General features: G+C 41.2%; 1 protein-coding gene across 14 annotated transcripts in view; it reads right to left on the bottom strand.

The window, feature by feature from the left end:
* The window catches only part of hdac4 (histone deacetylase 4), a 595,905-nt gene that overhangs the window by 243,172 nt on the left and 334,469 nt on the right, over positions 1–18,264 (bottom strand). For all 14 annotated transcript variants that reach the window (XM_068035894.1, XM_068035896.1, XM_068035900.1 and 11 more), the window contains one exon: positions 3,813–3,963. In XM_068035894.1, coding sequence (XP_067891995.1) covers positions 3,813–3,963 — 151 coding nt within the window. The remainder of the gene's footprint in view (positions 1–3,812; positions 3,964–18,264) is intronic.

Below are 18,264 nucleotides of genomic sequence, written 5' to 3'. Positions count from 1 at the left end.
TTCTGACAAGAAATCAAATTACCCTGCAACCATACAAATTCTGACATTTCCTTTAGAAACTGTATTTAAAAGCCTTAGGAAAGCAACATGAAGCAGTAGCTTAAAAGCAAAATACTGCGGATGCTGGAAATCTGAAATAAAAACAAGAAATGCTGGAACCACTCAGCAGGTCTGGCAGCATCTGTGAAGAGAGAAGCAGAGTTAACGTTTCGGGTCAGTGACCCTTCTTCAGTAGCTGGTTGGCACAAAATTGTACTGGCATTTTACATACAAAATTAGGATGGGTTTTCAACATTTTTAAGGTAAATAGATAATTGGAATTATAAAAGCAGCAGCAGAAAGTACTTCAATAGCTCTTCGAACATAGTAGAAACAAACACACAGCAGTAGTATAACAGTTAGGGTAAGATCAAAAGTACAGTCAGAACAATTTTGATGAGGCTTTTAAAAGCAGGGAGGAAAATTGCAAGGGAGCTTCAAGAGGGAGTTGTGGAGAGTAGAGCTAGGACAGCTGATGGCTCTGCTGTCAGTTGTAGAGTGGAGGGAGGGGGCCCATACTGGAGACCATTTGTAGGATTGAAAGACAGAGTCTGGGATGTGGAGCTGAAGGAGGTTGCTGAGCTAGGTGGGGCAAGGCTATGAAGGAATTTGTAAATGAGGATTTGGAGTTTTAATTCAAAAACCTTTTGGCAAATGGGACTGTCAATATAATGTGTTATCAATAAGGGGGATGAGCAAGCAGGACAGATGTAGCTGGTAGAGGTTTAGTAGAGGTTTGGATGGAGCTGCGTTTGTGTGGGGTGGGGGATGCAAGACCTGCAACGAAAATACAGCAAAAATCTAGCCATGAACGCATTAAATAAGGATTTCTACTGTGGTAGAAATGAGGTATGGCAGAGGCAAGGAATATCGTGCAAGTGAAAGCCAGCAATGTTGCAGTTGGATGGGATTTGTGGTTTGAAGCTCAGTTGGAGATCAAAAACAGGAAAATTAGGTTGTGCTCTATCTTGTGAAGCCTACATGGCAGTTGGGGAAGGTGACGGAATTGAAGCTAATGCTATAGATAGCTTTAGTTCAATTCAAGAAAAGGAACAACAAAGGCACCTAGTAGAAGCTGAGTAAAATGGTTTTGGCTGTAAAACACTGGTTCATCCACACATTATGTTGAACAAGCAATCTTAACAATACAGAGGTGACTGCAGAGTCAAGTGATGGTGGTGAATACATGTGCAAATGGATGAAGGGGAAGAAGAATAGAATCTTGGGGTGTTCAAGAGATGCCTGTGCAGATGCAAGGGGAGAGGCCATTGCTGTGAGCTGTTGGCCATACTAGGAGTAGGACAGCTAGAAGTAGAATGAAGCAAGGGTGTTTCTATAGAGCTGGACAATAGAGAAAACAATGAAAGAGAATTTCATGATCAATGTGGTCAAACTTGCTAGAGGGGTAATGGAAGACCAGAAAAGATAGTGCACAACTGGATTTTGTCTGTTTGAAGGTTGGAGAATACAGCAAGTTGTCAACAATTACAGGTAATTTCCATTCTTCAGTAAAGATATTAAGCCATACAAGTTCCTTTCAAAACTTCCCAAGCTGCAACAGTCATATGTAATCATTACTTCAAAAGCTTGAAGTACTCAACATATCAAGCCCTCTAGATCAGCCAGAAGCAGACTTACTTGCATTCTTTCATTAAAGAACATTCTGGAGACATGTAAGCGAGATCAGAGAGGACTTACACCAAAAAAAAATCACAAAACTAAGTGAAAAGAAATTCAACACTTTGACTCAAAGTAAGTGTTGGAAGAGAACAGAAGAGTGCTAACATGTATGACTGGAAATACTCAACGTGACCAGAAGAGGGAGGATATAAATTGCTATTTAAAATGCTTTTTCAAAAATATTTTTTTTTTTAGTTTTCATCAAGGCGAGGATTATTAATGCTGCTGGATTATAGAGTATTTTTCCACTTTGGGTGAAATGTTTATAACAAGTATTCCTAGGCTAGACATGGTACAGCCAAATTTATCATTAAGCTCTTTTTGCCCAGCCACAAAAACTGCCTGTTCAATTTCCCACAGCAACTATCATAGTATCCTCCAACTGCGATTGCTAAATTACTGGCAGTTTTGTGCCCTGGCTTCACATCAATTAGGAAGTGCATCATTAAAATTGGCAAACTCATTTCAAATGTAGGCTCCTTACAGCCAAGAAGATTGCAGTTCATCAACCGTGAGCTGCAATAAAGCCTAACAGAAAGGAAACTGTAAATCCACCGTGCAACTGTTTTGTATTTTTAAGAGAAAAAACACTTTTTATAATCATACTCAAATGCTTTTTGTACCTTATTGAATACTGAATATGAAGTGATTACCAATACAAGAGGAGAATCCTTTTGAATGCAATGGCCAGAATATACGTATACCTGACATCCCATCTACCATACAAAATGCCTTTGCAATTTTAAGCACATCCACAAGTGAATACAAGTGTTATTTGTTTTTAAATTTACTATAATGATACTTTAAAATGTTTTTGCAGCATTACATGACATACTACTTTATCTGCAAAAAATAAACGCTAGACTTTTACTATTTGCAATGTGATTTCATACACGATGAGGTGCCACATAAATATTTGCCTTGGTACCTACGTACCATCTCTACAGCACTCTGTGCACCTTACCAGATTAGTGCATGACTATCTGGGGAGGGGGTGGGGAACCTCCTAATATAATCATTTGCAAAACTTCAATTTAACCTTGGAGTTCTGCTGATACTGATGAAATATAAGAGCTATGTCAACTCAATTGCAATCTTATAACTCAATGTCAATATCTATGTATTGTCTTTAATTAAAACTTTCTGTTGGTACCTAAAACAAAACAAAAAACTTTATTTTGCATATCTATGATACATTCACTAAACTGCAGTGCCCATTCCAGGAAGTTGCTGTTACAAACACAGGAGTTAGCCTATTCTCCAATCTCAGAAAGCACTTGTCTTTCATACACCTGTGCAAAGGCCACATTCTGTTGAAATTTCAGTTTTAAAAGCAGAATACATATAAACTGCAGAAGAGGTCTTTAACAATGGTATTTTTCCAATAAACCAAAAGGAAACTGGTCATTTTGTTGATTTGGTGCATTAATCACTGCTCAAAAAGAATTAATTCTCCTATGTCTTGATCTATAAAAGTTGAAAAGCCAGAGAAAAGTCCTGAACACCACAGGATTTTCCCAAGCGTTTCTTCTACTAGAAAACATGTTCATACTAAGCAAAACTGAGGAAATGCTAGAAAGTTAAAATTATATTTTGTATTACTTTATTGTACTGTAAGTAGATTTAATAAGAACAGCATCTGTAAAAGGGTCTTTGATAAAACTACTAATCTGGTTTGTTACCAACATCAGGAATACTATATCAGCAGCATCAATCCACTTAGCCAAGCTAGTGGGGTGAAGGGCATGACCACTGCAGATTAGACAATGTGCTTCAACAGTACACTTATCTGAACCAGAAACAACAACTTAACTCCTAACAAGAGTTCAGATAATTAAAGTCAGCAAAGCATTGAACTGAACTGCGAAAATAAATGCAGTACCAAATCCACATAGTTCAGAATACTGCATTGTGTATCTAAGTGCTTTACAAGCAGGTTTTTAAGCTTGCAACTTGAGCTGTATTGGTATCATTGAAGCTCTATTCACCATATAGTTTGCTAGATACTACCTTCAGTGCTTAGCAGAGGTCTAACACTTGTCCTATAAGTTAATTACTAGGAAATGATTTATAAAGACACTGGCATTTCTTACTTTCTTTTCCTTTCTCCTTATTCTTGAGCAACAGGAGTTTTTGTTCTCTGTGTTGTTTCTCCATCTCTTGCTCCTGACGATGTTGCTCCAGTTTACGCTGCTGTTCCAAAATTTCTTGTTGGTGCTTCAATGCAAGCAAGTCCTGTTGGTGCTTAAAACAAAACAAAAAAGGGAGGTTAAGCAGCTGGTGTTTATGTATCAATTGCATAATAACTGAACCCTTCCCTGCATTCCCAAAGAAAAGACTTGCACTATGTCCATTGCAACTGTAAAATTTATGACACAGCTTGTACCTTCCAGGTAGGATACGGAGTTGGGCGACTTATTTCAGGCAGGTGTCCTTTTGTAATATGCAAATCAGGGTCCTCTGATGTACAATCTGCCTGCATCAATATTGAGCAGCTGCTGAATATGTCAATAGAGAATAATGACCATCCACAGAAGGGAACTGTCATTTATGGCTCTAGCCAATTTTTGGCTCAGTAATACAGTTGACAACAGACTATACTAGGGCCCTTCAACCAACAATGAGCTACAGGGAAAACAAAGTCTAACGAATATAGTCCCTCATTCTATACATGGTCAACTTGTCAGGTTGGTTGCCTCCATCCTACTATGAAATCACCAATAAAGTATTCCATAGATATGACAACTAAAGCAATATTGGTAGGGGGGGGGGGGGGGTGAGGGTGAGGGTATGGCTTCAGAATGGCTTGGGAGATCCAAACAGCAATGCATCAGACCTTAAGTCAGTTGAAAGTAACGTCCAATATTTTATTAAGTAGAGTTTATTTTCTGTTCTCGGAATGTGGGCAATGTTTACGCTCCATCATAATTTCCCTGAGTATGTGGTGGTGGGACTTCTCCCAGAACGAATAAAGCCTTTGTGCTGATGGCTTTCCTGAGGGTGTTGGATGTGAAATTCTAGGATTGGGATCCAGTGATAAAAAAAAGTGGTATAATTCCAAGTTAGGATAATGTTATGATGTGGAGGGAAACTTGCAAGTAGTCCCATGCCTATCACTTTGCTGCTCTAGTTCTTCTCAATGGCACAGCTTCTGGGGCTACAGTACCATTGCAGTAAGCTTGGTATCCTATAGATAGTACATATTGCAGCCAGAGAGGGCTGTTGGTAGGCGGTGGATATTGAGTTTAGTGGGATATGTTGATTAAATGGACTGTTCTGTCCTGGATCATGTTGAACTTCCTTAGTGTTCTTGCCGGTGCTCCAATCCAGGTTAAGTGGTGACCATCATGTTGATGACTTGGTGGAGAGGCTCTGAAGGTTCAGGACATGAACCACTTTTTTGTTATCAGTGACATTACAAAGTGGCCTAGCAACAAGATCATCATTGGTCTCCCCATTCAATGAAACATAGAAATTTGACAGAACAAACCAGACTTATTTTTTTGCTGGTATATATTTTGATATAGATGATTTCCTAAATCTTCCTTCCCTTAAAAGTAGTTCTGTACTTGAGGGCAGGACTGTCATTTTGGGAGAGACTTTATGCAGGCAGAATCTATTTGCTAAAAGTAACAAAATAAAAGCAAAATACAGCGGATGCTGGAATCTGAAATAAGAACAGAAAGACTGAGAATACTCAGCAGGTCTGGCAGCATCTGTAGAGAGAAACAGAGTTAACGTTTCGGGTTTGTTCTGATGAAAGGTCACAGACCTGAAACATTAACTCTGTTTCTCTCTCCACAGATGCTGCCAGACCTGCTGAGTATTCCCAGACTTCCTGCTTTTATTGCTAAAAGCACTATTTTAGTAGACATCCTGCAAAACAGGAATGCTTACGATATTGTTTAAAACCAAAAGAAAAACAATACTTTAAACATTATAAAACAAGATTTTTCCAAAATGATTCCCATGTACATGGATAGTACATTATGCTACAAGGCCTCGTTGGATTTATATATCTTTTAATACAAAGAATATCATAAGACACTGGATAGGCGTAAGGAGAATTAACAGAACAAAGGAAGAGGTCAGGAGGGTTTGACCAAAAGCGAGTTTGAAGAAATGGGTTCCGAGAAGGTTTTTGAAGGAGAAGTGGAAAGGTTTAATGAGGGACCTAATAGTGGAAGGCTGTGTTATCAACAGTGGAGCAAAGTTCCAAGGGATAGACAAAATTAGAGAGTTATAGAGGTAAGTTGAGTCTAAAATAATGGATTTTTCAGAGGAGGCAACAAAAAGAAACTTCATTAAAAATAGGCAATTTCTGCTGCCCCATCCACTATTTTCCTAATATATGAATAGGAGAATATGTAACAATGAAATTACTCTATACTCAACAATCCTTCAAGTGCCTTCTTGTTGTTTTAATGCACAATTCTTGCACTCAACTTGATTGTTATTGGGCCCGAATGATAGAGATGTGCAAAGCTAACTCCTTGCTGACAGTTAAATTTAAGCTGAGAGTTGAAACCAACCCCAGATGTTTGTGGTTTATCTTTGGTGGAAATACTTGAACGTTTGGCAAAATTTTCATTGCTTGCAGTACAGTCGGATCATTATCATCCCCACCTGCCGCACCCATAAGAGTTGCTCCCTGGCATGATTGGTGGGGTGAGATCAAAACAGTAAACTGAAATTTCTCTTATAAGATATGTAACTTTGACATATATTTTGAAGTTATATAGATGATTGGAGGAAAGTACTTTAAGCAGAAATTCTCTCTAATTACCAGTTTAATCTTCATTACCATCAATTGAGATATGGGTGAGATATGGGCAGGGATGGGGGTTAGTCAAATATAGTCTGAGAATAAAGATCTCAAACACCTTCAGGTTTCTTACTTGCATTTGAATTTCTTTGTTTTTTTAAAAAAAAAACATTGTTTTTGTTCATTTTGATCTTTCACACCCATTTCTTCCTTGAACGTTTTGCTTATTACATTATTGGTCATCGTTATTTTTTCAAATTAACATCATGCATTATAAATAGTTAACCTTCAATTAAAACCATCCCTTAAGTGCAACCAGTAAAACAACGGGAAAGATGTGTTGGACCATCTGAGTCAGTTTTAAGGAAATGGAACAATACTAATGACTTCCTGTTCCGATAGCTACCTTGAACATGACTGTAAAGATAAACACTTTAAACTTAAAGGTGCATCATGATTATACCACAAATCAGCATAGTCATAGAGTTATACAGCACAGAAACAAGCCCTTCGGCCCATCGTATCTGTGCCGGCCATCAAGCACCTAACTATTCTAATCCCGTTTTCCAGCACTTGGCCCGTAGCCTTGTATGCTATGGCATTTCAAGTGCTCATCTAAATACCTCTTAAATGTTGTGAGGGTTCCTGCCTCTACCACCTCTTCAGGCAGTGTGTTCCAGATTCCAGCCACCCTCTGGGTGAAAACATTTTTCCTCAAATTCCCTCTAAACCTCCTGCACTTTATCTTAAATCTATGCCCCCTGGTTACTGACCCCTCCACTATAGGAAAAAGATTCTTCCCATCTATCAATGCCTCTCATAATTTTGTATACCTTAATCATATCTCCCCTCAGCCTTCTCTGCTCTAAGGAAAACAACCCCAGCCTTTTCAGTCACTCTTCATAGCTGAAATGCTCCAGCCCAGGCAACATCCTGGTGAATCTCCTCTGCACCCTCTCCAGTGCAATCACATCCTTCCTATAGTGTGGTGCCCAGAACTGTACACAGTACTCCAGCTGTGGCCTAACTAGCGTTTTACACAGCTCAATCATAACCTCCCTGCTCTTATATTCTAAGCCTCGGCTAATAAAGGCAAGTATCCCATATGCTTTCCTAATCACCTTATCTACCTGTGCTGCTGTCTTTAGTGATCTATGGGCAAGTACACCAAGGTCCCTCTGTACTTCCTAGGGTCCTCCCATCCATTGTATATTACTTTGCCTTGTCAGTCTTCCCAAAATGCATCACCTCACACTTCTCAGGATTAAATTCCATTTGCCACAGCTCCGACCATCTTACCAGCCTATCTATATCGTCCTGTAATCTTAGGCTTTCCTCCTCACTATTTACACCACCAATTTTTGTGGCATCTGTGAACTTACTGATCATATTTCCTATATTCACGTCTAAATCATTAATGTACACTACAAATGGCAAGGGTCCCAGCAGCGATCCCTGCGGTACACCACTAGTCACAGGCTTCCACTCGCAAAACAACCCTTGACCATTACCCTCTGCCTCCTGTCACGAAGCCAATTTTGGATCCAATTTGCCAAATTGCCCTGGATCCCATGGGCTCTTACTTTCTTAACCAATCTCCCATGCGGAATCTTATCAAAAGCCTTAATGAAATCCATATAAACTACATCAACCGCTTTACCCTCATCTACACATTTTGTCACCGCCTCAAAAATTCAATCAAGTTATTCAGACACTATCTCCCCCTGACAAAGTCATGCTATCCTTGATTAATCCCTGCCTCTCCGTGGAGATTAATCCTGTCCCTCAGAATTTTTTCCAATATTTTCCCTACCACTGATGTTAGACTCACCGGCCTGTAATTACCTGGTTTATCCCTGCTTCCCTTCTTAAATAATGGTATCACATTCGCTGTCCTCCAATCCTCTGGTACCGCTCCTGTGGCCAGAGAGGATTTGAAAATTTGTGTCAGAGGCCCTGCAGTCTCCTCCCTTGCCTCACATAACAGCCTGGGATACATCTCATCTGGACCTGGGGATTTATCCACTTTTAAGCCTGCTAAAACGCTCATACTTCCTCACTTTCAATGCTAATATGTTCAAATATATCACAATCCTCCCCTCCCTGATCTCTACATCGTCCTTCTCCATAGTGAACACAGATGAAAAGTAATCATTTGAAACCTCACCTATGTCCTCTGGCTCCACACACAGATTGCCACTTTGGTCCCTAATGGGCCCTACTCTTTCCCTGGTTATCCTCTTGCCCTTAATATACTTATAAAATGCCTTAGGATTTTCCTTTATCTTGCCCGCCAGTGTTTTTTCATGTCCCCTCTTCGCTTTCCTAATTACTTTAAGTACTCCCCCTATGCTTTCTATACTCCTCTAGTGCCTCCACTGTTTTCAGTACTCTGAATCTGCCATAAGCCTCCTTTTTAAAAAAAAACTGATTCAATCCTCTATATCCCAGTCCCACCCTTCACCTTAATGGGTATATGTTGGCTCTGAACTCTCACTATTTCCTCTTTGAATGACTCCCACTGAACTGATGTCGACTTTCCTACAAGTAGCTGCTCTCAGTTCACTTTGGCCAGATCCTGTTTTATCATCTTAAAATCAGCCTTCCCCCAATTCAGTACCTTTATCCTTTTCCATGACTATCTTAAATCTTAGAGTTATGGTCACTATCCCCAAAATGTTCCCCCACTGACACTTCTACCACTTGTCCAGCTTCATTCCCCAGGATTAGGTCCAGTACTGTCCCTTCTCTTGTAGGACTATCTACGTACTGGCTCAAAAAGCTCTCCTGCATGCATTTTAAGAATTCTGCGCCCTTTAAGCCTTTTGCACTAAGACTATCCCAGTTGATATTGGGGAAGTTGAAATCCCCTATTATTACCCTATTATTTTTACATCTCTCGGAGATTTGCCTACATATCTGCTCCTCTATCTCTCGCTGACTGTTTGGCATCTTGATGCATTCTAGAATGACCATGTGTGGTTGTATTGTTGCTTATGGAAATTAAACCAGGAATTTTGTGTTGTTTATGATGATTTTTTGTCAGCGACAGGAGATTTTAGTATTGTGGCGTACTTAAACCGATGGACTGCAGCGGATCAAGAAGGCAACTCACCACCAACTTCTCAAGGGCAATTAGGGATGGGCAACAAACGCTGGCTTTGCGAGCGACGCTCACATCCCATGAACGAATAAAAAATAAACCAGGTAATGAGTCTTGAAGCAAATATAATACTTAAATACTAACCTGACCTGCCCCTTTAAGGCTACTGCTCATGTACTTCAGTGGGGAGCTGGTGGTGAAATAGAGCCGAGTGTCATCGGCATACTCGTGGAACCTGATGTTATGTATTCAGATGATATTGTTGAGGGGTAGCATGTAGATGGGAAATAGAAGCGGGCCATGAATAGACCCTTGGGGGACTCCAGGGTTAACAGTGCAGGAGTGGGAGGAGAAGCCATTGCAGTTCTGCAATGAGTGTGAAGAAGGGAGTTTGGTAAGTGAGTGAATTTTAAGGGTTAATCTCTCAAGACTAGTTTTTGTTTTATTTACATCCAGCAATTAATTGAAATTCTTGTTTCAGTTAAGAGGTAAGTTAGGCTTCTTGCAGTTTTAAACAGGGGTATACCAACACTCAGAGTAGCTGTAGCTAGTTAATTCGATAGCTAGCTTAAATTGATATGAGTTTTAGCAGAGCTGACACAGCATTGTTTTCAGAGTATAAATTCAGGGGACTCTCAAGTGCTGCTGGAGGGTACAGAGTGTGAAGAAGGGAGTTTGGTAATTGAGGGAGTTCGGTAAGGAGGGGAGCTATAAATTAAGAAAACAAATAAATTTGAGTGCACAGAGTGTAAATTGGGAGTTTGGTGTGTGATGGAGGGGCTCCTTTCTTTCTTCTCCCTTTTTCAGCCTCCAGTGGCTGCCTCTCTCTTCAGTACAGGGGAAGAAGTTGATTGGTGAATAACTGGTAAGTTATTTTACTTCTCATTGTAATAAAAAGTTTTTAAAGTTAGGTTATGGCAGATCAGCTCGGCCAAGTGGAATGTACATCCTGCAGTATGTGGGAAGTCATGGACGCATGACTTGTCCCAGACGAATACATCTGCAAGAAGTGTCACCGGCTGCAGAAGCTTGAGCTCTAGGTTTCGGAACAGGAGTGGCGGCTGGTGTCAATGCTGTGCATCCGTGAGGCAGAGGACTACCTGGATAACACGTTTAGGGAGATGGTCATAATGCAGGTTAGGAGCATGCAGGCAGAGAGGGACTAGGTGACCGCCAGGCAGTCTAAGAGAGCCAGGCAGGCAGTGCAGGAGGCCCCTGACTCTATCTGGCTTGCTAACCAGTTTTCCACTTTGAATACTGGTGACAGCGATGGTTCCTTGGGGGAATGCAGCCAGAGCAAAGTCTGTGGCACCACAGGTGGCTCAGCTGCACAGGAAGGGAGGAAGAAGAGTGGAACAGCAATAGTAATAGGGATTAGATAGTCAAAAGATCAGACAGGCATTTCTGCGGCAGTAAACATGACTCCAGGATGTTGTGTTGCCTCCCTGGTGCCAGGGTCAAGGATGTCATGGAGCGGCTGCAGGACATCCTTCTGGGGGAGGGTGAACAGCCAGAGGTTGTGGTCCACATCGGTACCAATGACAGACAGGAAGAGGGACGAGGTCCTGAAAGCAGATTTTAGGAAGTTAGGAAGGAAATTATAAAACTGGACCTCCAAAGCAGTAATCTCAGGATTACTCCCCGTGCCACGTGCTAGTGAGCATAGGAATAGGAGGATTGATTCATTGAACATGTGGCTGGAGAATTGGTGTAGGAGGGAGGGCATCAGATTTCTGAGGCATTGGGACTGGTTCTGGTGGGACCTGTACAAGATGGATGGGCTACACCTTAACAGGGCCAGAACTAACATCCTCACAGGGAGATTTGCTCGTGCTGTCGGGGAGGGTTTAAACTAGCTTGTCAGAGGGATGGGAACCTGAGGGGTAGTTCAAATTGGGAGGAAGTAAAGCTGGTAACAGGAGGTAGAAAAATAGCAAGTGACATTAGAAGGCAGACGAAACAAAGGCAAGAATCAACTAGGCTTTAAACGTCAAGACGACAAGGTTAAGGGCACTCTACCTGAATGCACGCAGCATTCGCAACAAGGTAGATGACTTAAAGGCTCAAATAGAGGTAAATGGGTATAACCTAATTGCCATAACAGCAACATGGCTGCAGGGTGACCAAGACTGGGAACTGAACATTCAAGGATATTCGATATTTAGGAAGGATGGGCAAAAAGGAAAAGGAGGTGGTGGTGGACTGATAATAAGGATGGGATCAGTACATTAGTAAGGGAGGATCTCAGATCTGAAGAACAAAATGTGGAATCTGTTTGGGTGGAGCTAAGAAACAGCAAGGGGCAGCAAACATTGGTAGATGTTTAGAGACCACCAAACAGTAATGGTAGTGTGGGGCCTGGCATTAATCAGGAGATTAGAGAAGCATATAGTTTGGGTAATACAGTAATCATGGGTGAATTCAATCTGCATATAGACTGGGTAAACCTAAGGAGCACTGATGATGTGGAGGATGAGTTTCTGGAGTGTGTTAGGGATGGTTTTCTAGAGTAGTATGTTGAGGAACCGACTAGAGAACAGGCCACTTTAGATCTAATTATTATGTAATGAGAAAGGGCTAATTAATAATCTTGTTGTAAAAGAATCCTAAGGGATGAGTGACCATAATATGACAGAATTTTACATTATGTTTGAAAGTGAGGTAGTTCAATCTGAAGCCAGGGTATTAAATTTGAACAAAGGAAATTATGAAGGTATGAAGGGTAAATTGGGAAAATACATTAAAAGATATGAGTACATAGGCAATGGATAGTCTTTAAAGAAACATTACATAGTTTACAGCAACTATGCAACTAGGCACAAAAACCCCAAAAGTAAAGGCAGTCAACCGTGGCTAACAAAAGGAAGTTAAGGATTGTATAAGATTAAAAGAAAAGGCCTATAAAGGTGCCAGAAATAGTAGTAAACCTGAGGATTGGGAGGATTTTAGAATACAGCAAAGGAGGATGAAGAAACTGACAAAGGTAGAATAGAATATGAATGTAAGTTAGTAAAAAATATAATAACGGACTGTAAGAGCTTCTATAGGTACATAACTGTACCTATTACAATGTGTTATTTGGGAATGTCAGTAAGTGTCTGATTTTGTGGGGGGGGGGGGGGGGGGGGGGGTGGTGGATGGTATCCATTTGTACAGATTTCACTCAGTGTATGTCCAATAGTGCTTCAGTTATCTCTTCCCTAACTACTTTTAATATGCATGGATGCAGTCTATCTGGAGCAGAGGTCTTATCCTCTCTAATTCGTTTGATTATCTTAAATGTTATTGTATCTCTTTGATCTCTCTTCTTGTTATGCCCATCTTGTTGGTCCCCCTGACAAATCGTGAGGCAAAGTAGCTATCCAATATTTCTGTCAGTACCTGTGAGTTTATCTTGTGCATCTTGTAGATGCCCTATCCTGATTTTTCTTTTAGTATTTGTGTCTGCAGAATACTTTACTACTACTTTTTCTATTGCTTGACTACTTAATTTCATAGTTCTTCCTTACTTTCCTAATTTTTTAAACTTTTCTTAACCTCTTGTATTCCATTTTGTCATCCTCCCGTTCATTGTCTATATACTTGGTATATGCCTTTTTCTTTCAATTTTGACCATGCCTCTTTATTCATCCATGGTGTTTCATTATTAGCTAATTTGTTCTTGTATTTTGGCAGAATATATCTCCTGAACACTCTTGATTACTTTTTATCAATTTATTTCTTCCAGTTTACTTTCTTCAATTCCATTCTCATCCCCTTTAAATTAAATTTTCCTATCTATTACATTATTCTTATGTGTCGATATTTATATTAAATTGTATAATATTGTGATTGCTATTGCCTAGATGCCCCCCCAACACTCACTTCTCTTTTCTGCTCTGGTTCATTTCCCATTACTAGATCCAGCAGTGATTGCTTCTTCCATACTGGGTGAGAAAGGAGTGGTGAACTTACTGTAAAAACTTTATTCCCTTTTCTTATTTCTTGCCAGTTTATGTGGGGGCAGTTGAAAATTGGCGGCACAGTGGCGCAGTGGTTAGCACCGCAGCCTCACAGCTCCGGCGACCTGGGTTCAATTCCGGGTACTGCCTGTGTGGAGTTTGCAAGTTCTCCCTGTGTCTGCGTGTGTTTCCTCCGGGTGCTCCGGTTTCCTCCCACATGCCAAAGACTTGCAGGTTGATAGGTAAATTGGCCATTAGAAATTGCCCCTAGTATAGGTAGGTGGTAGGGAAAATATAGGGACAGGTGGGGATGTGGTAGGAATATGGGATTAGTGTAGGATTAGTATAAGTGGGTGGTTGATGGTCGGCACAGACTCGGTGGGCCGAAGGGCCTGTTTCAGTGCTGTATCTCTAAACTAAACTAAACTAACAAGGAAACGTTTGGCTAAGATACATGTGGGTCCATTACAGGCAGAGTCAGGAGAATTTATAATGGGGAATAGAGAAATGGCAGAGAAGCAAAATGATTACTTTGTATCTGTCTTCACTGAGGAAGATGCAAGAAATCTCCCAGAATTAGAGATCCAAGGGATTAGGGGGAATGAGGAATTGAAGGAAATTAGTATTAGTAAGAAGGTTGTATTGGAGAAAGTTTCCAGGACCTGATAGCTACCTCTTTCAACACTCTGGGATGTAGAATATGGAGATAGTGGATGCATTGGTGAACATCTTCCAAAATTCTATAGATCCTGAAGCAGTTCTTACAGATTGGAAGGTCGCAGATGTCACCCCATTATTTAAGAAGGGAGGGAGAGAGAAAACAGGGAATTACATAAGCTGTTGGGAAAATGCTAGAATCTATTCTAAAGGAAATAATAAATGGACACTTTGGATAATAATGATCTGTTTGGGCATAGTCAACATGGATTTAGGAATGGGAAATCATGTTTGTTGAACCTGTTGGAGTTTTTATATAAAGGGAGTCAGTGAACATGGTATACTTGGATTTTCAAAAGGCCTTTGATAAAGTCCCCCACAGGAGATTGGTTAGCAAAATTAAAGCACCTGGGATTTGAGGTAATAAACTGGCATATTTCAGGATTGTTTAACAGGCAGGAAACAGAGTAGGAAAAAACAGGTCATTCTTGCATTGGCAGGCTGTGACTAGTGGGGTACCGCAGGGATCAGTGCTTGGGCCCCAGCTGTTCACAATATATATCAATGATTTGGACGTGGGGACCAAATGCAATTTTTCCAAGTTCGCGGATGACACAAATCCAAGTGGGAATGTGTGTTGAGGAAGATGCATAGGGGATTTGGACAGACTTAAGTGAGTGGGCAAGAACGTGGCAGATGGAATATAATGTGGAAAAATATCAGGTTACCCACTTTGGCAGGAGGAACAGATATGTAGAGTATTTCTTAAATGGTAAGAGACTAGAAAGTCAGAGTCAGAGAGATACAGCACCGAAACAGGCCCTTCGGCCCAATGAATCCGCGCCGACCAGCAACCACCCATTTATACTAATCCTACATTAATCCCATTTTTCCCTCTCACATCCCCACTTTCCTTCAATCCTCCTACCACCTACCTACACTAGGGGCAATTTTTACAATGGCCAATTTACCTATCAACCTGCAAGTCTTTGGTATGTAGGAGGAAACCGGAACACCCGGAGGAAACCCACGCGGTCACAGGGAGAACTTGCAAACTCCGCACAGGCAGTACCCAGAACCGAACCCGGGTCGCTGGAGCTGTGAGGCTGCGGTGCTAACCACTGCGCCTCCCTTAAAGTGTAGATGTACAAAGGGACCTGGGTGTCCTTGTCAATAAGTCACTGAAAGCTACCATGCAGGTGCAGCAAGCAATTAAAGAGGCTAATGGTATGTTAGCCTTTATCGCAAGAGGATTTGAGTACAGGAGTAGTGAAGTCTTGCTTCAATGCTATAGAACATTGGTGAGACTGCACCTGGAGTACTGTGTCCCCTTCCCTTAGGAAGGATATTATTGCCATAGAGGGAGTGCAACAAATGTTCATCAGACTTGTTCCTGGGATGGCGGGACTGTCCTACGAAGAGAGATTGGGGAAAGTGGGCCTGTATCCTCTAGAGTTTTGAAGAATGAGGGGTGATCTCATTGAAACCTACAAAATACTTAAAAGAGATAGGGTAGATGCAGCTAAGATGTTTCCCCTGGTTGGGGAGTCTAGAACCAGGGAACATAATTTCGAAATTAGGGGGAAGCCACTAGGGACAGAGATGAGGAGAAATTTCTTTACTCAGAGGGTTGTGAATCTTTGGAATTCTCTGCCCCAGAGGACTGTGGAAGCTCAGTCATTGAGTATGTTCAAAGCAGAGATTGACAGATTTATAAATACCGATGACATAAGGGGATAAGAGGATAGTGTGGGAAAAAGGCATTGAAGAGGATCAGCCATGATCGTATTGAATGGCGGAACAAGCTCGATGGGCTGAATGGCCTACTCCTGCTATGTTCCTAGATGATCCTCTGGTGACGATTATTTAATTTTTTTAATCGATCAATTACAATTATTTACGGCTTCTTTTCTCTACAGCAAACAGTCTTCTTAAACCCCTCTCTCCTCTAACCTCATTTCCAGCAAAGTGTGAGGAGCTCAAGGATTTCATTGTGACTATGCCTGGGAGAATTCAATCAGCTGTTTCTGCCACTTCTCTCCCTTCCCCTAGACCACGGGGCCAAACGTTCTCCAAGACTCCTTGTTCCCTTGTGTATTCTCTATGGTTTCTTTCCATCTCCCTTCCCCATGCTCTCTCTGAGCTCATTTTGGCCATGAGACTTTCTCCTGCTCTTTTGACCCTATTACCACTAAACTGCTGACCAACTCCTATCCTTGACCCCATGTTAGCTAATATTGTAATGGTTCTCTCCCCTTCAGGTATTGACCCCTCTCCTTCAAATGTGCCATCACTACACCAATCCTCAAAAAAACAACTTGACACTTCCCCATCTCTAACCTCCTTTTCTTCTTCGAGGTCCTTGAACGGGTTGTCATCACCCAAATTCATGTTCACCTTTCCCAGAACTCCATTTTTGACCATCCAAACTGGTTTCTGCTTTGCCAAAATGGCATCCTATTTGACTGTGACAAAGGTAAACTATCCCTCCTCAATCTTCTTGATCCGCCTGTAGCATCTAACATGGCTGATCACACCATCCTCCTCCAATGCCTCTCTACCATTGTGCAGCCGGGTGAAACTGCACTCACTGGTTCCATTCTTATCTATCTAATTGTAGCCAGAGAATCACCTGTAATGGCTTCTCTTCCCAATCCTGCACAGTTACCTCATATCCTTGGCCCCTTCCTATTTCTCATCTAAATACAGCTCCCTTTGTGATATCATCCGAACACACATCAGTTTTTATATATACGCCGTCAACATCCAGCTCTACCTCATCACCACCTCTCTCGATCCCGCCACTATCTCCAAATTGCCAGACCTTTTATCCAACATCCAGTTGGATAAACAGAAATTCCCTCCGATTTAATATTGGGAGGACCGAAGTCATTGTCTTTAGTGCCCACCACAAACTTCACTCCCTAATCATCAAATCCATCCCTTTCCCTGGCAACTGTCTGAGGCTGAACCAGGCTGTTTGCCAACTTGTTGTCACAGCTGGCCCCAAATGAACTTCCCGCCACATATCCAAATTTCCCAACTCCACCCCTGCCTCAGCTCATCAACTGCTGAAACCCTCATCCATGTCTTTGTTACCTCTAAGACTCAACTATTCGAACACACCCCTGGCTGACCACCCACTGTAAACTTTAGGTCATCCAAACTGCAGCCCATGCCCTAACTTGCACCAAATCCCGTTCCCATCAGCCCTGTGCTCACCGACCTAAATTAGCTCCTGATTAAACAAAGCCTTGATTTTAAAATTCACATCCTTGTTTTCAAGTTCCTCCATGGCCTCGCCCCTCCCTGTTCTGCAATTTCCTCAGCTCCACGTCCCTTTGAGATATCTACACTCCTCTAATCCTGGCCTCTTGCTCATCCCCAATTTCCATCACTCCACTATTGGTGTCTGTGCCTTCAGCTGTCTGGGCCCTAAGCTCTTGAATTCCCTCCCTAAACCTCTCCGCCTCGCTTTCCTCCTTTAAGACACTCCTTAAAACCTACATCTTGACCGAGGTTTTGGTCATCTTGCCTCATATCTCCTGTTGTGGCTTGGTATATTTTGTTTTATAATGCTCCTGAGAAGCACCTTGGAATATTTTATTATATTAAAGATGTTATATAAATTTAGGTTATTGCTATTTAATTTATACTTTGTATGCATACTTGCACGTTATTTTGTATCTTACCGTACTGATACAGAAAATCTTACATCTGAATAGAACTCATTAAAAAAGAGTTACACCACGAATATCTGTTCCCCCTTCACCCAAAAAGTGAATTTATTTAATTTGAAAGACGGTAAGAAAGCACAGAAGCAGAATGCACATTGCTGCTCCAGTGTACCATGTTGCAAGGCAAGAAACACAGGTTTGTGCCTATTTTTCCACTGCAGTGAATTTCTAATTTTAATATGCAATATCCTGATCATCAATACTCTTTGATTTATTGAGAACAGTGAATATTGCGTTAGAACTTTCACAGCTAAGATCCAATTCATAAGAACTAGAAGTAGGAATAGGCGATTTGGCCTTTGAACGGGAGTCATTTGTCAGTTATGTAATAACAACAAATTG

Source organism: Heterodontus francisci, chromosome 7, assembly GCF_036365525.1.
Source record: "Heterodontus francisci isolate sHetFra1 chromosome 7, sHetFra1.hap1, whole genome shotgun sequence".
NCBI lineage: Eukaryota > Metazoa > Chordata > Chondrichthyes > Heterodontiformes > Heterodontidae > Heterodontus > Heterodontus francisci.
This window is presented reverse-complemented; position numbering and strand designations above follow the sequence as displayed.